General features: G+C 47.8%; 1 protein-coding gene across 1 annotated transcript in view; it reads left to right on the top strand.

The window, feature by feature from the left end:
* nphp4 (nephronophthisis 4) overlaps positions 1-21,744 on the top strand; it is a 150,501-nt gene that overhangs the window by 116,466 nt on the left and 12,291 nt on the right. Inside the window, exons 19-23 of the mRNA XM_056593735.1 lie at positions 891-1,028; positions 4,248-4,456; positions 7,215-7,441; positions 12,675-12,864; positions 15,529-15,612. Of these exons, the coding sequence (XP_056449710.1) occupies positions 891-1,028; positions 4,248-4,456; positions 7,215-7,441; positions 12,675-12,864; positions 15,529-15,612 (848 nt within the window). The remainder of the gene's footprint in view (positions 1-890; positions 1,029-4,247; positions 4,457-7,214; positions 7,442-12,674; positions 12,865-15,528; positions 15,613-21,744) is intronic.

Raw genomic sequence — 21,744 nt, 5'->3', positions numbered from 1 at the left:
TCTATGCATAGCTTCAACAGAGTGAACAGTATATCTACATTAGCAGTCACAAGACCTGGCTGTGGGGATTGATCGCAAACAAAATCACATTTTACAGCTTAATTATCTACAAGGAGAGCCCTTCAGCGGGGCGGCTGCCTATGAAGATAGCACACTGACACACACACACACACACACACACACACACACACACACACACACACACACACACACACACACACACACACACACACACAGACAGAGCTAATCCCATCAGCGTAATCATCGCCTTCGCTCTCAATAAGACCTGGGCTGGCCTTTCCACAACGAGGCGGACTCCAACCGCTCCATCAGTGTTGTTTTGTTGCGCTCACGACCCGGCAGGTGGTGCACACATCTTCAGGAGCCGCACCGGGCACCACGGCTGAGACCAACCAAACCCCGGGAGTGCGCTTCCAGCTGTCTGTTGTCCAGGTCCCTCTGGCTGCGGCGGGGCCGTAATGAACTGCCCCGGGCAAGCCTCCGTACCTTGATCCAGGGAGAAGCCCCCCCAGCCAGGGGCTAACCTGGCCACGGCTTAGTTTGGCCCACCGCTCTTGGTCTTTGGAAGGCCTTTAATGGCTGGCTTCAGAGAGCGTGGTTCTTGGTTTCGATTTGTTTTGTTTGTGTGTCGTCGTGTTATCTGAGAGTTTTGAAAATTCGGTCTGGATTGAGATTTCAAATGGGACGTTTTTTTGTTCTGAAGAGATGAATCGTTAATTTTAAGCGACAAAATAATGATTCTTACGATGTATGTTTGAGTTGTTTTGTATTGGCTTGTTCCTGCAACCTAAACAATACGGTTGTGAAGATCTACACACTTTACGGACTGAAAACAGTTAAAAGAGGATTGGTTTGGTGTTTGTTTCCAGGATGTCTCGTGGATCCTGATTGGAGGAGGCCAGGCGAAGTACCGCCTCCTTGTTCCTATGTCATCACGCAGCGGGAAAGTGGTGCAGGCAGCTTCAAAGGAGGAAAACTCTCCACTGGAAACATCCTCAGACTTAATGGTAAACAGACTTTACGCATACACACTAACACACACACATATAGACACACAAACACACTACACACACACACACACACACATACCAACGTACACACACTAACGTACACACAAAACGCACACACACAAGCACAGACAGATACACACACGTACACTCCAATGCAATGATGAGGCAACTGGATACCATGCAGTGCAGCATGATCCCATTCTGATTATTATTTCTCATCGCCCATTCCAAATGGTCCACTCTGAATATTATTTTAATTGCGTTCATATGGAGTAAGCAAAAAACGCCTGGACAAAAAAAAAAAAATGGTCTGGAGTCTGGTCTGTTACAGTATTAAAGCAATAAGAAATAAACATTACCCTCGCTTCATAACTAAAATACAAAGAAGGCTTTGAGGGAATTCAAAGCCCCTGTGAGTCTAACTGAATCGCTTGCAAAATAGTGGATTCCTTGTTTACCAAGTAAATTTGCTAAATGCTAACACACATCACCTAGGTGACTTTGCTGGGCTTCTCCAAACACAGACACAAGACGATGGAGATCCATGATGCCATGCTCGAGAGTGTGTGCGCTGATGGCTAGATGAACCTGTTGCACCTTGATTGCTCAATGTGCAACAGGTGTTCAGCCTCAATGCGTCTCAAAGCAGCCACCATCCACACACAATCCAGCACACCTTGTTTTGTAAATCCGTCAAAAAGTTCAGGGTTTTACTAAAGCTTGAATCGGCGTCGTCTCCGATGACTCGCAGGCGCTTAGTCCATCATCAGATGACGTGTAACGCGGTGCGTCGTGGCCCCAGGGAACATTCTTCTATTTTAGCTATTTTGATACGGTTTCAGGCTAGCATTGGGCGGTACATGTTAGTATTTGGGTTGTGGGCTAAGATTGGGTAAAAATATGCTGCTTATACTATGGAGCGGCTTATTTGTTCTATTTTGAAACACACAACCCCATTTTACCGCTCCTGCGGCTTATAGAAAATGTGGTTTTATTTAAAAACAAAAATCGGCATACATTAAAGAAGAATGCAAAAAAATCCATTCGGTAAAATCTTAAGATCTTTCTCCTCGGTGCATTTCTTCTCCCATAAGAAAAAGAAGGGTCCCTTTCATATGGGATACATTTCAATAGTAATGTCCCTCTTAAGGGGATGTTTGGGCGAGCAAAAAGGGACAGAGATAACTGGCTAAAGGCCAACAAAATGCAAAACACCTTGGGCAGGGAATAGAATAAAAGATGAATTGCCATCGCTCGTCCACATCTGATACGTCCGCTCTTTGGTTCCTGTCACTCAAAAGGTACCAACCGGACAATTGTTCCTACCGGACAATGGTTCCTACCGGACAATGGTTCCTAGAGGGTTGAAAGCTTGGGGTGGACCACTAGAGTCCAAGTGTCCATCTTCTCTGAACAATGTGGGTTCCTGTGGGGGGGGGGGGGGGGGGGGGGTCCGTGTGTGTGTGTGTGTGTGTGTGTGTGTATGTGTGTGTGTGTGTGTGTGTGTGTGTGTGTGTGTGTGTGTGTGTGTGTGTGTGTGTGTGTGTGTCAACCATATCTGTTTCTGAGTTATGTGTGTTTCACTGTAAGTATTTTGGTTGAATTCCCATTTTTGAAACACACACTAAAGCAGACTCACAAACATTTCCAAGGTAGAAACCTATCTGTTTTGTCCTCAACTAATAATGCGTGGTATGATAAACACCTTTATCTGTGGTCTCACCTTTCAAATAAGTAGGAGTCATAACAGTAGCTAACAAATCCTTACCGATAGTGACCTTTTTTACAGGAACCTAATTAATCAAAGATATAGTTATACCAAGTTAACAGTTGTTTATAGCAAAAGGCAAACGGACAAACAAGTATGCATGCCCGTACACGCGCACATACACCCACACACATACGGACAAATACACACCCACACACACACCATGTTTCTGCCGTGCAAACAATGGTACACGGCCTGCTGGCCTGCCTCCCTGGCCCTCTGTTTGAACACACAATGTCTCTGATTACATTCACTGGCCCACTCTGACCTTCACCAGCACACTGGGACACACTCTGCATGTGAGGCTGTGTGAGTGTGTTTGTATGTATCCAACTGCTATTTAAGTGTATGTTTGTGTAAGTGTTTACACGCCAGAGTAGTGGTGATGATGACGTCGCAATGCAGCCAGCTCTGCAAAGGGGTGATTACTTTGTGACTCAAACAATGAACTTATACCCCATAGTATTGGGAGAGACTAAATGAGGACAACTTCGATGGTCTAAAAGTAGTGGTAAGTGTTGGTGATTTTCACACAATACAGAACAACTTCTGCAACTCTCATGCGAGAGCAGTGATGATGAGTTCATCACAGATAATTCAGATACACCAAAGTAGTTATCCGGGTGTGTTATAACATTAGATTGGCGTCTTTCTTTCAACTCTCTTCTCTCTTTGAACAGCCCTCCTGTTCAGCCAACATTTCTTATTTAAAAAGTGATGGTCGTGGATGCCGAATTCGAATGAATAATTGAGCTTACATCGTCACACATTGAGCAGGCAGCGCTTCAACACACTCAAGTGTGTCTTCTTGGGTTTCCGCTATTTTCTTGGGTTGAAGAACCACTTATATTGAGAAATTACCAAGTGTGACGGCTCCCCTGTAAACGCCTGGTTCATCACGATGACAGGGGATGACTCAAAACAGACATCTCCATACACAACGTTTTCCAACATGATGGGAAGAACTAACCTTGTTGGTAAAAAAATAATAATGAAATATGCGCCACATTTTTTCATCAAAGCCCCAAATGTTATTGTGATTCCCCGGCGTAATCCCAAACGGATCCAGATTACAGGATGAGTCAGTCGATGAGTCAGCCGCCTTTATCAGGTTAGCACATGGCAGACGCAAGACTATGGGGGGGGGGAACGAATACGTGATGTGCTGTTTTGTGTTGGATGTGTCGTCGTCAGGGCTTAACCCCCGCTGCTCAAGTGCCAGTTGGCCGGGAGGGGGGGGGGTGATTCTGTGGGTCTGTGTGGCTACAAGCTGTTGTCTGAGCGTCGCTATCTGTCGGCGCCATCTCTCCAACATCGAGAGTCATTTCTCTGGAGCATATGGTCAAAAGTGGCGAGGAGATTAAAGAAACGTCGCCTGAATCATATTCATGACCCTGTTGTTGTTATTGTTGTTTGAATCTTTTTGTTGTTATTTGCTTTTTCCCAAGAGAGGAACGCGTCACTGGCTCAGCAGGCGGCGGCCGCGGCGGCGGACATAACGGGCGGCGGGCCGGAGGTGATAACGGACGGCGTCGGCCCGCCCACGCCGGGCGAGTCGTTGGAGGACCGCCGACGCAAGCTGAGCTGCTTGGCCGCCGTGCTGCAGCGGGAGGCCAGGGAGCACCCGGAGAGCCAGGTCAAAACGGCCAGGGTCATGGTGAGGTCCCAACCCCACCACACACACACACACACACACACACACACACACACACACACACACACACACACACACACACACACACACACACACACACACACACACACACACACACACACACACACACACAGTCACACACCCACGTCTTTAGCCAATAGGAACCCTTAGAAAAGGATCCATTGGCCGAAACCAACATCCTTTTCTATAGCACTCTGTTGGTTGAATATAATTGAACCAACTAAATAATTTAGTTTGCGTTATATTATTCGCCCACTAACATTTCTGCTTCTCTGGTTGTTTATATGTTGTATCTTTACTTTACTTTTTTTGGGAGGTTTTAGTGCCTCTTTTTAAATCGACCACTTTCCTGTACTTTCTGCTTTGAAATCCAAACATCCTGTACGAGATTATAAAGCACTATCTTATTCTATCTTAATGTGGGTCAAGTAGTTCACAGGAAAGTTGAGAAGCAGAAGAAAACAGGGTAGCTAAAGGGCTTCTTTGGTCCCCTGCCCCTATCCTCATCTCTGGGTGAAGACTGAGTAGATGCTGGTGGGGGAAGCAAACCACAAAAACACTCGAGAAGAAGCGATTCCCCTGTTTTTATCGCCGAAGCAACTCGGTAAACAACAACACCCCTATCTAATTGAGGTATAATGAGAAACGTTGCAGGGTGTTTTGGTCTCATATTGCGCACCAATGTCCACTGGGTTGTATTATAGAGTTTTGTAACCCACTTATATGATATGAGTTTTGTATGTGTTTTTCAGGGGGTATTTCATCTCATTAATCCAAAACGATAAATGTGCAATAATCCACATACGTTATGATTCAGAGAGCCCCTGAGGGGTGATAACGTATGATATTACATCACCAGGACCATCTCCATAAAGGTATCCATTGCCGCGGCGGGCTAAAAGCCCCTAGCTCTCTCAGGCCTCACAAAGGCCTCTTAATTGTCCCTCCCCAGCAGGGAGCCTGTATCAGGCTCTGGTACCCACGGGTGCCTGTGCTAAATGTGCTCCAGACTGGCCGTCGAGCTGCAGACTCTCTCTGCATGTCACACTCGCTCTGCCGGGAGTACTGATGTCACTGAAGCGCACGCACTCACACGCAGACGTGCACGCCGCGCACTCTCGCAGACGTGCACACCCACTCACGCACGCGCATTTGTAAGTGGACACGCACACACACCCACGCGCATACACGTGTGCATACACATACGTAAATGCTCACATTTACACACACGCATACACACAAACACACACACAGACACACACACACAGACACACACACACAAATGAACGCACTTACACGCTGACATGAACACGCACACACACATACACACACACACGTACACACAGACACACACACACAAATTAACGCACTTACACACTGACATGAGCACACACACACACACACACAGCCTGGAAGACTGAACGGAGGCTTCAGAGGGCTTTAGCCCTGGCTGCTGCTGCTCCAGTGAGACCTGCAAAGTTGCCACGCGTGTAAATTTGACTTTCTGCTACTTAAAATCAGTTATGTTTAGACACAATTAGGGCTCCCACACTGGATGCGAGAGACGACTGCCTCACTGCCAAATTGCTCTTTTGTGTGACTTTGTCTTCTCATAGCGTCCCCGACGTGAGGAAAGCGCTTAAGAAATACCACCCTGTTAAGTCGATGCAGCGACAGTGTAAAACAACGGCACGTCTAATTTTGTTAAGACAAGGTACATCTGTCTGCACTTACACGTGCAGGTGTCATAGATCCGTTTGGTTCAGGGGACACAGCCAGAGTTCTGATGGTACCCTTGTGTTTTGTTAGTTCGTTGTGGTATTAGATGGACACGTGATTTCAGGGAGAGGGTCTTTTTCACCCATACCAACGATGCCTCTGTAAAGAGCCCGCAGTTGTTTTCACCTCTAGTTTGGCCATTAAATCTTTATGGGTCATTTAAATTCACCCTTTTACTATTCGTCCTAAGTGTTTTGCCTGGACCTGCTCTATAAATGCCATTCTTTCAAACAGCCATTATGCTGGTGATCTGCAGTCTGTAGTACTCTGCATGTCTGCAAAATGTCTTCGCTAATGTCAAGCTTGCCCTCTTCTTCGTCTGCACCCTCCTCTTCACCATCCTCCTATTTTTCTCTCCTCTTCATCACTCCACTTTATCCTCATCTTCATCATTCTCCCCTTGTCCTCGAGCTCTCCATCATCATCTTCATCCCCCTCGTCGTCATTATCCTCTTCACCTCCTCGTTACCATCCTCATCTTCCTCATCCTCCATTTCATCTCTCATTATCCGCTCTGTCTCTCCTCTTCATCCTCATCCTTAACTCTTTCCAAGTCTTCCTCATCATCTTCATCATTCTCCTTTTCACCCCTCCTCCTCTTCATCATCCTCCTTATGCCCCTAATTTTCATCATCCTTCTCTTCATTATCCTCTTCTTCCTCCCTCCTCCTCCCCCTCCTTCTACCCGTCCCTCCTCCTCCTCTTCCTCTACCTCCTCTTCCTCCTCCTTCTCCCCGTCCCTCCTCCTCCTCCTATTCCTCCACCTCCTCCTCTTCCTCTACATCCTCTTCCTCCTCCTCCTCTTCCTCCCCGTCCCTCCTCCCCTTCCTCTACCTCCTCTTCCTCCTCCTTCTCCTTATCCCCGTCCCTCCACCTCTACCTCCTCTTCCTCCTCCTTCTCCTTCTCCCCGTCCCTCCTCCTCCTCCTCCTCTTCCTCCACCTCCTCCTCTTCGTCCTCAGAGCCGGAGGGAGGAGCGTGTGCAGCTGGCCCGGGACCTGGATCAGATCCGAGCCCTGCAGGACCGCAGCAAGGCGGAGGCCATCTCCAGCATGCTGAGCCAGGCCATCACCACCCGCCACGCCCTCTACGCCAGCCTGGGCACCGCCGAGTACCTGGAGTTCATCCTGAGGAACCCCTTCAGCGCCCCGCACACCGTCAGCATCCACAGCGCCGACCCTGACCTCAGGTGAGGGAGAGGGAGGGAGAGAGAGAGAGGGGGAGAGAGGGAGAGGGGGAGAGAGAGAGAGACAGAGAGACAGAGAGAGAGAGAGAGAGAGAGGCGGGGAAAGAAGGAGAGAGAGAGAGAGACGGGGAAAGAAGGAGAGAGAGAGAGAGAGAGAGACGGGGAAAGAAGGTGAAAGAGAGAGAGAGAGACGGGGAAAGAAGGAGAGAGAGAGAGAGAGAGAGAGAGATGCTCACCCTGTTCAACAGCTGCCATTTACATGAAGAGCCCCTGGTTATTCTATGGGCATTATTGAACACGCATGCACACAAACATCCGAGAGGGAGAGAGAGAGATAGTGACAGACATTCAAAACAAAGGGTTTGTATAACCTTACTAAAAGTTAACGCAGGAGTGGTGTGAGCAAAAAAATCATGTTTCGGCTATACTGGTAACTCGAACCGAAGCACTCAAACAAACCATGTCCTCCACACAACCCCTGCCCTCACAAATCACGGCTTTTACAATGAAGGAATGAATAGAGGCAGACGGCATCCATTCTACCAACTCCAATGAAATGACTCCTTACATGTCTTGAAGAGAGATTGGGACTTGCAGGGTTGTGGTGTGGTCCATGGATGCTAGAGGAACTGGATCGCTCCGCCTTATAGTCACCTTTTAGACTGAGGAAGGAGGAATTGGTTATTTTGAATCCTTAGATTCATCTCGAAATGTCTGTAAATGGGGGTTTTAGCTAAGATTGATGAACGGATATTGCCGAGACACAACTGGAGGGGACACTGGTGTGGTGTTAATTAAAATAAAGAATTAGGTCTGCGCTGTTTTTAAATCATTTTGTTTTCCTATTTAAATGATTCTGAAGAGGGGACTTTTGAAACGGCATGGAGGACGCGAGTACTCCGTCAAGTTTCAACTTTTGATATTTATATACATGTCATAATTGAATAGTCTAGTTTGACTCCCCAGCCGAATTGGTGCTGGGTTCCGACCCCGATATCCACAAGCCTGGAAGCACCCTTGAGCAAGAGGTCATTGTAAGTCACTTTGGATAGAAACATCTCAATAACTAAGTAGTGGTTGTGTTAGAAGTAAACGTAGTCGCAGCAGTAGCAGTATCGGCAGTCATTTGTATGCATCTATGGAGTCCCTGTATACAGACTCCAACAGAGGGTACAGATCAGCGCCCTGGACTGCACCCTTTCAGGAACCAGCCCATAATCGGGCATCGTGTGTTATCCGTGTTATAATCGACATTATCACCAAACGCGGAGGTTAAGTTGTTTAGCATTTACTGCAGTGTGCCGCACAACGCTAGATTTGCCTCAACGCACCCGCACTACACACACACAATTACCGGCTGATCTAGAGTGTTGCGTTCCCGGTGAGCCTGCGAGTTTCCCCACGCTGTTTTCATTATGACAAAAGCCCGGGCCAGTTGACAAAGAGCCAGCCTTAGTGCAACGCAAATCCTCCTTGAACCACATGCATACGTAATGCCGGGCGGAACGAGCAAATATATGCGAGTGCGCTCCACTGGCATATATACTCCACTGACATCCACTGAGGAGGAATCATTACGTTATTAGTGATGCCACCGGCGCCCGGCGCGGATAACGGAGGATGGGGACGACGACACAGCTGGGAACCCATTGGTGAAACATTTCTAGTGGTCACTTTGCTCTTGCTAGCCTCACGGCTTAGCCTAACTGATAGTCACCCCGCTGGTCACAACGCTAGCCTCACTGGTAGCTTCATCGCTAACCTCCCCACTTGCCTCACCGCTAGCCTCACTCTAGCCTCACCGTTAGCCTCACCTCTATTCCAACCGCTAGCCTCACCGCGAGCCTCACTGCTAGCCTCACCGCTAGCCTCCCTGATAGCCTCACTGCTAGCCTCACTGATTTACTCACCGCTAGCCTCCCTGCTAGACTTGCTTTGCAGCTAGCCTCACCGCTAGCCTCCCTGCTAGCCTTGCTGCTAGCCTCACTGTTAGTCACAACGCTAGTCACACCGCCATCCTCACCAAAACTCCCACCGGTGGCATCACCGCTAGCCTCAACTTGAGACAGGAGACGACACAGCTGGAAACTTTCCAGCGAGTCACTGTGCTTCTGCTAGCCACACCGCAAAGCGTGACTGTTAGTCACACCGTTAGTCACCCCGCTAGTTTCACCGCTCACCTCACGGCGAGACGCGCGGCTTGCTTCACACCAGCCCCACTTGCTCTCTGGGGTGTTTTCCGACAAGAGTTGTGTAATTTTATTTCTTACAGGAAAAAAGGTCGGTTGCCTCTCCCAGGAGACCAGGGGGATTGTAAACACCAGATTCTCTGCTGCCCACGGATATCTCTCGCTTGCTCGCTTTATGTCTCTCACTTTCGCTTGTGCGCCCTCCCTCTCTCGCTCTGTCTCTCCCTCTCTTTGTCTCTCTCTCTCTCTCTCTCTCTCTCTCTCTCTCTCTCTCTCTCTCTCTCTCTCTCTCTCTCTCTCTCCCCCACTCCCTCTCCCTCTCTTTTCTCTTTGCACTGTCTCCCAGCACACACTCGAGCACGGCTAGTGTTAGCCCCGACAGCAGCTGGGTTGGCGTTCGTGGTGTACCGTTGTCAATGTCTCTGCCCACAAAGACATAATAAAGCCAGCAGAACTTCTTACAAACTTCTTCTACGCAAACAAAAAATAACCCTATAGAACCGTGACTTCCAAAACATCCCAAAGACAAAAGGTTTGGTCGAGGTTATCTTCTGGCTAACTACTACTGAGAGAATGTTCTAGAGGTGCTAGCTTTGATGCTAACCCTGTTGGAAAGCGGGGGGAGGGCATAAGGCTCCTCATCTTGAAGGGGGGAGAGTCAGCCACCTGTTGCCGTTCATTCTGTATGCCGATGGATGGTCTGAACCCCTCCCCACCAGCCGTTTGATGCAGAACTCTGTCCCAATCTTCGCCTTGTCTCTCTTTCATCCCGTCACTGTGATCGCGTGCGTCTCACCCTTTCAGAAATATAATCATCCGTTTGCAGTCCAGATGTTTCTGATCAGTCGGTTTCTCTTAAGATGATCTGAAAAACGTAATCTCAATGTCTCCCTTGCTCAGACTCTCTCTCTCTCTCTCTCTCTCTCTCTCTCTCTCTCTCTCTCTCTCTCTCTCTCTCTCTCTCTCTCTCTCTCTCTCTCTCTCTCTCTCTCTCTCTCTCTCTCTCTCTCTCTCTCTCTCTCTCTCTCTCTCTCTCTCCCGCCCCCCTCTCTCTCTCTCTCTGTCTCTTCCTCTCTTTCTCCCTCCTACCTGATTCTATTTTCAAACTCTCAATGTGCCTCCTGGTCTCTATCTCATCAGCTGCCTCCTTAGTTTGAGGAGGGCTCAACGTTACCACGCACGCACACAAGCATTGAGTTGTGGTGATTAGCTGCGACTCCTCAAAACCCAGCGGTTGGTTGGGTCGGCCGTGCAGAAGGAGCCGTTCGGAGGAGCGAAGGGGGCTCTCCTGACCAATGGCAGACGACCTCCTGCAGCATGAAGGGAGGAACTGTTTGAAGTTTATTCAAGCAGCTCTTCCCTTGATGCCGCTTCACAGAGGCCATGGACTTATCTCCGCTAGGGGAAAAAGAGAGGGGGGATTCCTTCTTTTTCATTTTATTATTTTCTATTCATTTGAAAGTAATTGTGAAAATAGTGGAACGCATCGCTGTGCTCGGTGTATCGGTCGCCGACTGAGAAACGATGGCGTGCTTTTGACTCTGCTGCCATTTACTCAATGCCTCAAATTGTTGAGATAACATGTCATTGTTAACATTGAACAGAAAACGTTACTTAAGTTGGGTTGGTTAAAAGACCTCCTACTTTTATCTCTATTGTTGCAACCTAGATTCGATTCTGAGGTTTAAGCGGCCATCTTGTATACTTTTCCATGAAGGGTTTGTCCTGTCTTGCACCCATCAGGATTGATTGACAGCGATGTGTGTTTGTGTCTATGTGTGTGTCAGTGTGTGGGAGTGGGGTTTTAACAGGTCCTTTTATTACGCTTATTTTACCGCCCCCTTCATCTCACCTCATATCTTTTAAATGACTAACTTTGTCAAAGTCATTTAGCAAAAGTACAGGAAAAGTACAGGAAAGTCACGCACACTTTTTATCATATGTATTTATGCATTGCATTTAGATGTGCAGTTTCTTGCTAATGGGATTTGTGTTTAGTAAATAAACAAAAATACCCTTTCACGAAAAATCGTTTTTCCCAACACACTCAACCGATGGTTAATATAGTGCGTTAGTTGCTGAGGACAGCAGATCTCCCATTCGGATGTGGAACTATTATAAGACCCATAGGTAGGCAAGTCTTCCAATTTAATTCATTTACCATTCATTCAATCCCAAGCACAGTACACTGTACATTAGTTTTGACTTTTGCCAACTTTTTACATTCTCAAAAATCACTATCTTTGCTCAACTCGACTAATCGTTAAAAAGTAACCTTAACCAATACATATAAAACCTCATATCTAGAGGGTATTCTTTAAAACATTTTAAAGAATATAACCCCTACATAACATAACCCGTATCGACCTTGAAGGAAAAAAAACAATATTTTGCAGTTATTCTTTATTAGTATGGCTGCTGTATTAAAAACTGTGGCATTTTAAAAGTATTTTCATGGACCCCTGGAACAAAGTGGACAAAATGCTGCGCAAGATAAACCAATATAGCCATTATAGAACATCCTTAAATTACAATCCCTCAGAGAGAGAGAGAGAGGATTTTCATCTTAGTTTTTAGTTTTTTAGTTTTTCCTATCATCTAGGTGGGTGTTTGTTACTCCCAGCCTAAAGGTACTGGGTCAGATTCCCTTGTCCATCAGTAGGCATCCTTGAGCAAGATGTCTAGCCCCTACCTGCTCCCTAACGACATCATGCATCCTTGCAAGAGGCTTGGGATAAGAGCAGCTGCTTAATGCTTAAAACAGTAATAGCTCAACTAAAATAGTGTATAATAATAATAATAATAATAATGCATTTTATTTACGGGTGCCTTTCTTGACACGAAAGATCACCTTACAAAATCAAAAAAAATAAAATCAATCAATAAATCAATCATAAGTTGCAAGCATAAGAGCTGACTTGAAGGGAGCAGGCTTGTCGGAGTAGATAGGTTTTCAGGTCAGATCTGAAAGTGGTAATGGGAGTGGAGTTTCGGATGTGATGAGGCAGAAAAACGTAACGTGTACATTGTCCTCCCCCCCCCCCCAGTGTGATCTCCAGCGTGGAGGAGTGGAGCCACTTCAGGGCCCTTACGCGGAGCCCCACCCCTGTGGAGGAGAACCTGTTCCAGGTGGAGGAGGGCTCTCCACACCCCCGAGTCTACCTGCGGCCCCGCGAGAGCGTCCACATCCCCCTCAAGTACCAGAGCTTTGTCTGTGACCACAGCCCCCCACTGCAGGTACCTCCCCACACTGAAAATACTGCTCCATATTTACTTAGCTACATGTTAGCACAAAGGGGTACATTACTAAACCATTTATTAACATTAGTAATGTAAGGGATAATGTATAGAATGCCGGTCATTATCGGGAAAATAAGCCCAGACAGGGCGAACAGGACACGACGCACAGCGGAGGTGTCTTGCTTCGCCCTGAAGGGGCTTATTTTCGATAATGACCGGCGACCTTCTATACATTATCCCGCTTATTACACGGCTACTTGCCAAAACGAAAAAATAACTTCACACGGTGTGTCTTTTTACAATTTATTCGTTACCAGCATTCGTAGTGTTGGTCAGCAGAGAAATAGTCCGCCAAAGACGCTGACTTCGCTAAGCAACCGAAGACGCTGGGGTTGACAAGTTACCGGACTACTTGCTGAGTGTAACAAAGACGTCATTATGGGCAAAAAATCCTTTGTTTTCCTTGACAGAGGTCAATTATACTTAACAACGGTGAATTATCAAATATAATTCACCGCCGGAAGCTGTGAAGGGCCCATGCAAGTGAACGGGTCATTCCACGGCATTGAGAAGACCCGTGTAATAATGAGTAATAAGCATTATTACATAGCATTAGCCTGGGGGTTTAGGTTTGATTAAGTTACATAATGTATGAATGAATACCTTAGTTAACATGAACACTGTTGATTGATTACTAGACTATTACTCAACTGTCGATTAAATGTTAGCTATTGGTAGTTAATGCTTATTACTGCATTAACTGATGTTAATTCATGCTTCATTAATGTACCCTTATTGCAAAGTGTAACCAACTATATTAAACGATGAAGTATATCAAAAGAAGGTGCTTTATTTATCCTAGGCGCTAGATCTGTAAATTATGTATTATATTTGAAAGGGTAGTGTAGGGTAAGCAGAGTAGTGTCGAGGCTAGAACCCCCAGAGGATTCTGGGGTCAAACCCCCAATATCTTCAGCCTGACCGGTAGGCATCCCTGAGCAAGACGGGCTTCAACCCAATCCACCCTCCATAATGACATGCACCTGGGCCCTCTCTGGAGGGGCTTCATAGCAGTCGGCGGTGTCCCTCACACAGCATCTGAACGTGTTGCTGTTTATCCTCTCAGCTCTGTCTGAGCCCTGCCACGCGCGACAGCGGACTCACCGCTCGCTCACTCATACACCATGACACCACCCTCGACGGAGTTCAACGTACAAAGCAGCGTTTGTCGGCGCCCCCCCTCCCCCCTCCGCGGATCGCATTTAACGGTGGGCTGGCGTGATTCCGACGACGACAGCGTCGGGCGACTCCCTGCGTCTCTGCTCAGTGACCCCACACGAGTCACACTAGTAAACAGACCTCGGGGTGACCACACTCCAGGGTGGACGCTGTAAACCCGGCTCACTTGAAGTAAATGGAAATCATCAAGTTGTCCGCACAACATGGGTCCACAGCCCGGCTGGGACGATCGTTGCTGTGATAGCCATATCCTCCTCCCTCATCCGCCCGAGATCGAAGGGGTTCTCCCGGACAGTCCTGCCGGGCAAACCCTTGTCTGTTAGATGATGTTACTTTCTAGGTCGTTAGGTTTGCCCCCCCCCCCCCGCCAGCTGCTCCTGCTGCCTTCCTCAGGATCAGCTGACCTTTGACCTCACCGAAGGAGACACCCAAGGAGTGTATTTCAGTTTCACTTCATCCTCATTAGTTTTTCTCTGAGGCCCGTGGATTCAAAATGTGAGGTTGATTCTCTAGTCGAGGTGAATGGGAGTAGCCTTGAAGTCGCTCTAATAAGCCAAGTGATCCACTTGCTGAAAACAAAGATAGATGTATGATCTGATCTCCTGACCATTGTACAACCCGCTAAAGCCCTATCAAGAAGCTTATCCAATTCTACATCCTCCTTTTTACAGACACTTACAGCAATACAATTTCAATGGATATTGAGTCATTGATATTATTGCGAGATAATATATTGTTTTGACCAAATCCACTGATGGACAATGTTTGCCATCCTTTTCGTCTGCTGAATACTATCGAAATCAGTCGAATGTAATGGGACAGATATGTAATATTACAGTGTAATCTAATAGTGTGTGGTCTAGTCTGGTCTGGGCCACAGTCTAGGAGGGTACAGTGCTCTGCGAAGGCGCGGGTCAGCGTGCTTTGTTAAGATACAGTGACAGTGATGTGGCTATCACTCGGGGGAGCGCTGCGTTGCGTAACCCACCGCTAGGTTTGTTTGCTCGCTGAACATCTATTATTCCAAGGGGAAGTAGTCATGCAGATGCCAAGACCTCGGCTTGCTCAAGGGCTCCTTTTGAAGTGAGGAGTCGCCCTCGAGATAAATGGCATTTACATAAGCTTACGCCGGTATCTCCCTCCGCCCGATGAGCCGTCCCTATTTTAAATGATTATGTATTGTTTTATTTGCCTCAACACATCGGCCCAACAGCTCCCAGATCCGTATGCATCTGTTATTTTTCTGATTCCGGAGCCTGATACGTATTGCAGATTAACATGAGCAGCCCTTATCGTACAAAGAGTCAACCGCCCCCCCCCCCCCCCCCCCCCCCCCCGGTAATGGATTTGGCGCGTATTTGTGTGTGTGTGTGTGTGTGTTGATTAGAGACCCATGCTGTGCTCTTATCTTAACCTACTCAGGGCCCGGGGTTCCCTTCCTCGGGTCGACAGGAAGACGTGGCCCGGAAGCACACGTCCAACATCGTGCGCGCCAAGTCCATCAAGGTGAGGGAAACGCCGCCCGCGACACTCTTGCTTTGTAGTCGTTGTTCTTTGGGGTTATATTTTTCATTTCATTTAATCTCTTTTTGTCCTCGTTTTTTCTCTCTGTACGCCGCATTCTCCATTGCTGCTCCACGAATCCGATCTGGGTCTGACTCCGGGCGAGAATTAACGGGAGAGAGAACCATGGGTTTTGTGTTGCAATGATGATATGCCTTTTCTCCCTCAGCTGGAACCGCCTACCAGAAGTACAAAATGTTCTTTATAATTATTTCCATATCTATTTGTGTGTGTGTGTGTGTGTGTGTGTGTGTGTGTGTGTGTGTGTGTGTGTGTGTGTGTGTGTGTGTGTGTGTGTGTGTGTGTGTGTGTGTGTGTGTGTGTGTGTGTGTGTGTGTTGGTGTATGTGTATGTGTGAGTCTTTGCGTTTGTGTTTGTTTGTGTGTGTGTGTGTGTGTTGGTGAATGTGTGTGTGTGAGTCTTTGCTTGTGTGTGTTTGTGTTGGTGTATGTGTGTGTGTGAGTCTTTGCCTGTGTGTTGGTGTGTGTGTTGGTGCGGGTGTGTCTGTGTTGGTTCTATCTTCCGGGCTTTGAACTGAATTATCTAACCAGCCTTTTTCCTGTTTAATGACGTGAGGAGAAACATTTTAATGGAGCGAGTGGCATCCGAATGAGATATGCTGAATGTATAATCGAGGACAGAGTACAATAGTATCTCTACAGACCCCCACCTCCTGGCTTACTCCAACACTATTGTCACGCGAATATCTCTGTTGATAGAAACGTCTTGAAGCGCTGAGCAGAAATGAATAACCATTATGGACGCTAAACGGTTATCGTCTCTGGGTTACATTGATTGATTATTTTTAGATGCCGGTCTCTGGATGTTGCGCCTACCTTCTGTTTTAACATGGTTGAACACCAGGCAAAGCCTCGCACACTCTCTCACACGCGCACACACACACACAGACTTTCTGCTCTCTTGATCACACACTCTACACGCAACCCTACGCACACACAAATACATGCATTCCTGCTCTTATACAACCCCACACACACACACACTGGTTACCACATGCACTTTCTCCCTTACACACACAAATGCACATGCCCTCTCCCTTTTTCTCACACACACACACACACACACACACACACACACACACACACACACACACACACACACACACACACACACACACACACACACACACACACACACACACACACACACACACATGCAGCCTCTTCCCTTGCACTTGCTCCCTCCTACGCCAGCTGACTTGGCCTGCGAGGGAGACATCTTTGTTGTGTCAACTGTTTCTAAAAAGAAGTTGCCTTTGCCAGACAAGTTTGTCAAGAGAAATTATCCGCGGGATAAATCACTTTTTTCCAAACATTGTTTGTCTTTTTCTTTTTTCCGGCCCGTCTAGTAAATGTCAGGCCATCTCTCCGGCGGAACGTGTCCAGACGCAGTGATCCGTACCCGCATCCATCTACAGTTCATTGTTATCTTATTGTTATTTAACACTCTTCATCGTCATGGAATCAGTCATTTGTTCAGACATTTTGGAGAGAGAGAGAGAGGGAGAGAGAGGGAGAGGGAGAGGGAGAGAGATGCTGACCCTTTCAACAGCTGCCATTTCCATGAAGAGCCCCTGGTTATTCTATGGCCATTATTAAACAAGCTACAGAGCTACAGCCTTGCTACAGCCTTGCCTCTGTGCTGCCCTGTGCTTCTTACGTCTGCTACTACTATACCCCACCCCCGCCCCCCCCCCCCCCCCCCCCCCCCCCTCCCCCCCGAGGCGCTCCAGCGTTGCGTGGAATGATGAAATGTTTGCCAATAAGTTCCTGGCGGGAGCCGTCTGTCTGAGACATGCCCGGCTGTTACCCCGCGTCACCCCTCTCTCCCCACACACAACACACCCCCATCTCACACACACCCCCATCCCACACACACACACACTCCCCCCCGACGGGAGGTCAGAGCCCCGACCTCACCCCTATGCGTCTGACTACCAATAATAATAGAAACCAAGTCCGATCCTCCAGGTAAAGTGTCTGCCAGGGGCGGTGAAAACGCCGTCTGTCAGCAGGATTCAATCTGTTTGTTCCGCTCAGCACTATTATTCACAGATGGTGAATCTCGCATAGGAGCGCGTTGAGTTGAAACCGAAAATGACTTTGAGCCAATATGGATGTTATGGTCTTTTTCGATTAGTGTTTGTTCATTGAGAAGATGTTCAGAAAGCGATTGACAGTGGTTACAGATGCATGTTGTTAAGGAGCATGTAGGGGTTTGACAGTGAATTCAGATACATATCTTTAAGGATCAGGTAGGGGTTCGATAGTGAATTCAGATACATGTTGTTAAGGAGCAGGAACGGATACAGTTCAATCAGGTTCATGTAGGAGTTATGTGCTATGGACATCGGGTGATCAAACCCAGTACCTATTGACTGGGAGTGGAACATCACTGGGCTATCCTTGATGCAATATAAAAAAAACTGACATATCTCTGGTCAATATCTCAGTAAATTGATAGTGATTTAAATAATGTATCAATAAAATTGCTATCGACACTCCATTATTCCCACTTACGGCACCAAGCCAGCCGAGCTACACTTCACACAGTTTCACAGTCAATTATAGTGGACAGAACGCTGTTATTCTGAAAGTCTCCCGCTTACCGTATTTTTCTCAAATACAGATGCATTTTCTATAAGTCGTGGGAGCGGTAAAATGTGGTTGTATGTTTCAAAATTTCACAAATAAGCCGCTCCGTACTATAAGCCACATCTTATGATGTGAAATCCTCCACTTCCTTGTGCATGTAGGCCTATACCGAGACATCCTCCTAGAATAGCTTTGGCTTTGCATAACAGTTAAAGAATGATCCACACAAAAGGAGCACATTTACACATGCAATAACAATACCGAACAACTTTGTATTCCGAATTTTTTTTTTGCAAAACAAATGTTTAACCACATGGTTATTTCGGCATTTAACATGAAGGGGAAAAACAATTTTGCGCTTTTTGTTTGCAAAACATTTACTTTGAAAATACATATGACATTTGGCTAAACTTTTGAACGTGAAAATACTAGTTTCTACTTTCAAACAACTTGATAAAAGTCTCTGACCCTAGCTGACGTCTTTGGAATCGCAGTTGCTCAAATTGAATCCTTCAAAGTCAATATCTTCTGAATCTGAATGGAACAGATCCAGAATAGCTTTGGGAATAGTACCGGTGGTGGATGCATCCTCACTGTCTGAGTCTGCGTCTGTGTCTACGTTTTCCGAGGCTTGAGTGGCTGGCGCCAAGTTAATACCCACTCTCTGGAAACTGTTTGTAATGGAGGCCGGTTTTACCTTTGCCCATGCATCGATCACCCACGTGCAGACTTCGCAAAAGGTTGCCCTTTGGATTTCTCCAGATGGAGTGAATTGGTGTAGGCCTGCAGTCATCCATTTCACCCATTCCTCCCGAATGTACATCCTGAAAGCACGCTTAACTCCCACATCTAACGGCTGCAGCTTACAACTCAGCCCTCCTGGAATAATGGCCAGCTGGGACCGGTGGTCACGTACGGCCTGCTTGGTTCCGTCTGTTCTGTGAGCAGCCGTGGAATCCATTATGAGCAGGCCTTCGGGGTTCAACAATGAGCCTGGCCGCTTTCGCCAGCATTTCTCCAGCCATAACTTCATCACTTCCTCGTTCATCCACCCCTCTCTGTTGCAATGGACGACACATCCCCCAGGGAGCTTTTCCCTCGGAAGAGTTACTCGCTTGAAAATGAGCATCGGTGGCAGTTTGGTTCCGTCCGCCATGCAACCCAGCACGACGGTAAAGTGAGTGCGGTCATGGCCCGTTGTTGTACTGCCCTTAACCGGCTCCTCTCCAACCTCATTTGCTGTCCTAGTTTGGGGCGCGTCAAAAGACATCGCAACTGTGTCCATGTTTCCGACTTTTGACACAGGGAAGTTGTTCTCCTGAATGACCCTGTGCACATAGCCGTCGTACTCCTGGACTGTTTCCTCCCAGCCGCCGGGAAGCTTCTGTCCCGCCGCTGTCCGGGCTCTGGCGGATAATCCGTTCCTACGCATAAAGCGCGTGCACCACGAAGGGCTGGCCTTAAAATCAGTGAGTCCCATGTCGTGGGCAACGACACCTGACGTTAACCTGATGCCCACGGTGCTCACAGCTCTGCCCGCGACCCGTTGAGCACGCACCCACTCGGCGACCCGCTGCTCCAGCTCGGGCCACCTGCACTTCTGACCCCGGCCCACGGCCCGGGCGGTGCCCTTCTGTCTGCCGAGGGTCTCCTCGCCGGCCCTCCACCGGCGAACTTGACTCTCGTCGACGCCAAACTCCCGGGCCGCGGCTCTGTTGCTGCTGCCTTTAGCCGCCGCGACGACTCGCAGCTTGAAGGCGTTGGTGTAGGAGCGCCGTGACGGAGAGGCACGCTGAGCTGGGCCGGGAGCCTTGTCAGATTTGTTTGATTTTGAGGAATCCATGTTCTGGGTGAGGCGCCTGGACCGAATGCAAGCAGCACGCCCCGAGCTCCCAAGGAAAGTGAGGACAACTAGTGAATGAAACACTGCTTTTATAGCACATTGTGGCAAACGGGCGTCCTCTTTTTTTTATGAAGTGATGCCGATGTTTGCTTCTTTACCCGGCTATCTTTTACCCCACAAACCTCTAATGTAAATGAGCTTATGGGCTTTTCATCATGACGGCATTAGAAACGTCACGGTTTATCACTGGAATGCAAATCACCGAAAACGGCACTGTTTTTTTTTCTTTGAAGACATTGTGTTTGCAAAATCTTCATATAAGCCGCTGCGAAAAATAAGCCGCAGCGACAGTTTTGCTTCGGAACATCGGAATACAAGCCCTGGCTTTATTTTCCCCAAAATTGTGGTTCTCACTGAGAGGGGCTCAATCTTACGCACTGCGACTTTAAACGACTAACACTTTTGTATCAAGGAACGATTTCTTCAGAAGAAATCCTGCATTCATTTTCTTTCTTGTACAGTTCCATCCAGTGGCTGCGTCACAATCCACTGTTTCGCTTCCTGCCCCCTGCGTCCCACATAGGCAGCCGCCTCCTTAGCCAGCTCACTCAGTGCTGGAACCCAGCCGGTGTCACCTCCCACTGTAATCCAGGGTTGCTTGTCCTGTCTACAGGCTCTGTTCTCGCTCATACGCGGAGCCCGCCATTAGCCTAAGCCTGCCTGCGGAGCGCGGGTCATGCGCCCCAGTGTTCTCCGTGCACGCTGTCATGTGTGCATGCTTGTACACGGGACGGCTCTTGTCAGCATGTAATTGCTGCATGCGTATGAATACAATTTTGTTCCTGTCTGCACGGATCCCAGGGGCAGCCTTAAATGCAGTGGACTTCAAAGTGCCATGCTGGGAGGGGGGGGGGGTGTGTGTGTGTGTGTGTGTGTGTGTGTGTGTGTGTGTGTTTGCAGGTGTGTGTGTGTGTTTGCAGGTGTGTGTGTGTGTTGGTGTTTGTGTCTGTCTATGTGAGTGAGTGTGTGTTTGCGTGCCTATTTGTCTCTGTGTCTGTGTGATGGTGTATGCTGCTGTCTTTGTGAGTGTGTGTGTGCAGGTGTGTGTGTTGCCATATGCTTCTCTCTCTCTGTGTGTGTGTGTGTGTGTGTGTGTGTGTGTGTGTGTGTGTGTGTGTGTGTGTGTGTGTGTGTGTGTGTGTGTGTGTGTGTGTGTGTGTGTGTGTGTGTGCACGTCAGAGGGAGAGGAGGAAGGGAGGGGTAGGAGGGATGCAGGCGACCGTCATAAGCAGCTGATTGAGCTGCTGGTGCTCAGTGGTCCTTCAGTGTGACTCAGCAGTATTTAGGACTGGTTCCTCCCCCCTTGGGGAATGTAATGAAACTGCCTGAGACAGGCCGACCAATAGTGGAAAACAACAGACAAATGATGTGCATACAAATAATTACTTTCCCATGAATCATTCATTCAGGAGTGCAGGCTGTTGTGGTATACCTGCAATGCTCCATGCTGTCATTATTTTCTAGTCATTTGAATTCAACGTCGTACTGTTCATTGCGTTGCCCTTTCGAGGGGTCATTGTCTTATAAATGAGTGACTGGAGCTCCAATTGAGGGGGA

This window comes from Gadus chalcogrammus, chromosome 1 (assembly GCF_026213295.1).
Source record: "Gadus chalcogrammus isolate NIFS_2021 chromosome 1, NIFS_Gcha_1.0, whole genome shotgun sequence".
Lineage (NCBI taxonomy): Eukaryota > Metazoa > Chordata > Actinopteri > Gadiformes > Gadidae > Gadus > Gadus chalcogrammus.
The sequence above is the reverse complement of the archived record's forward strand: the minus strand, read 5'-3'. Positions and strand labels throughout refer to the sequence as shown.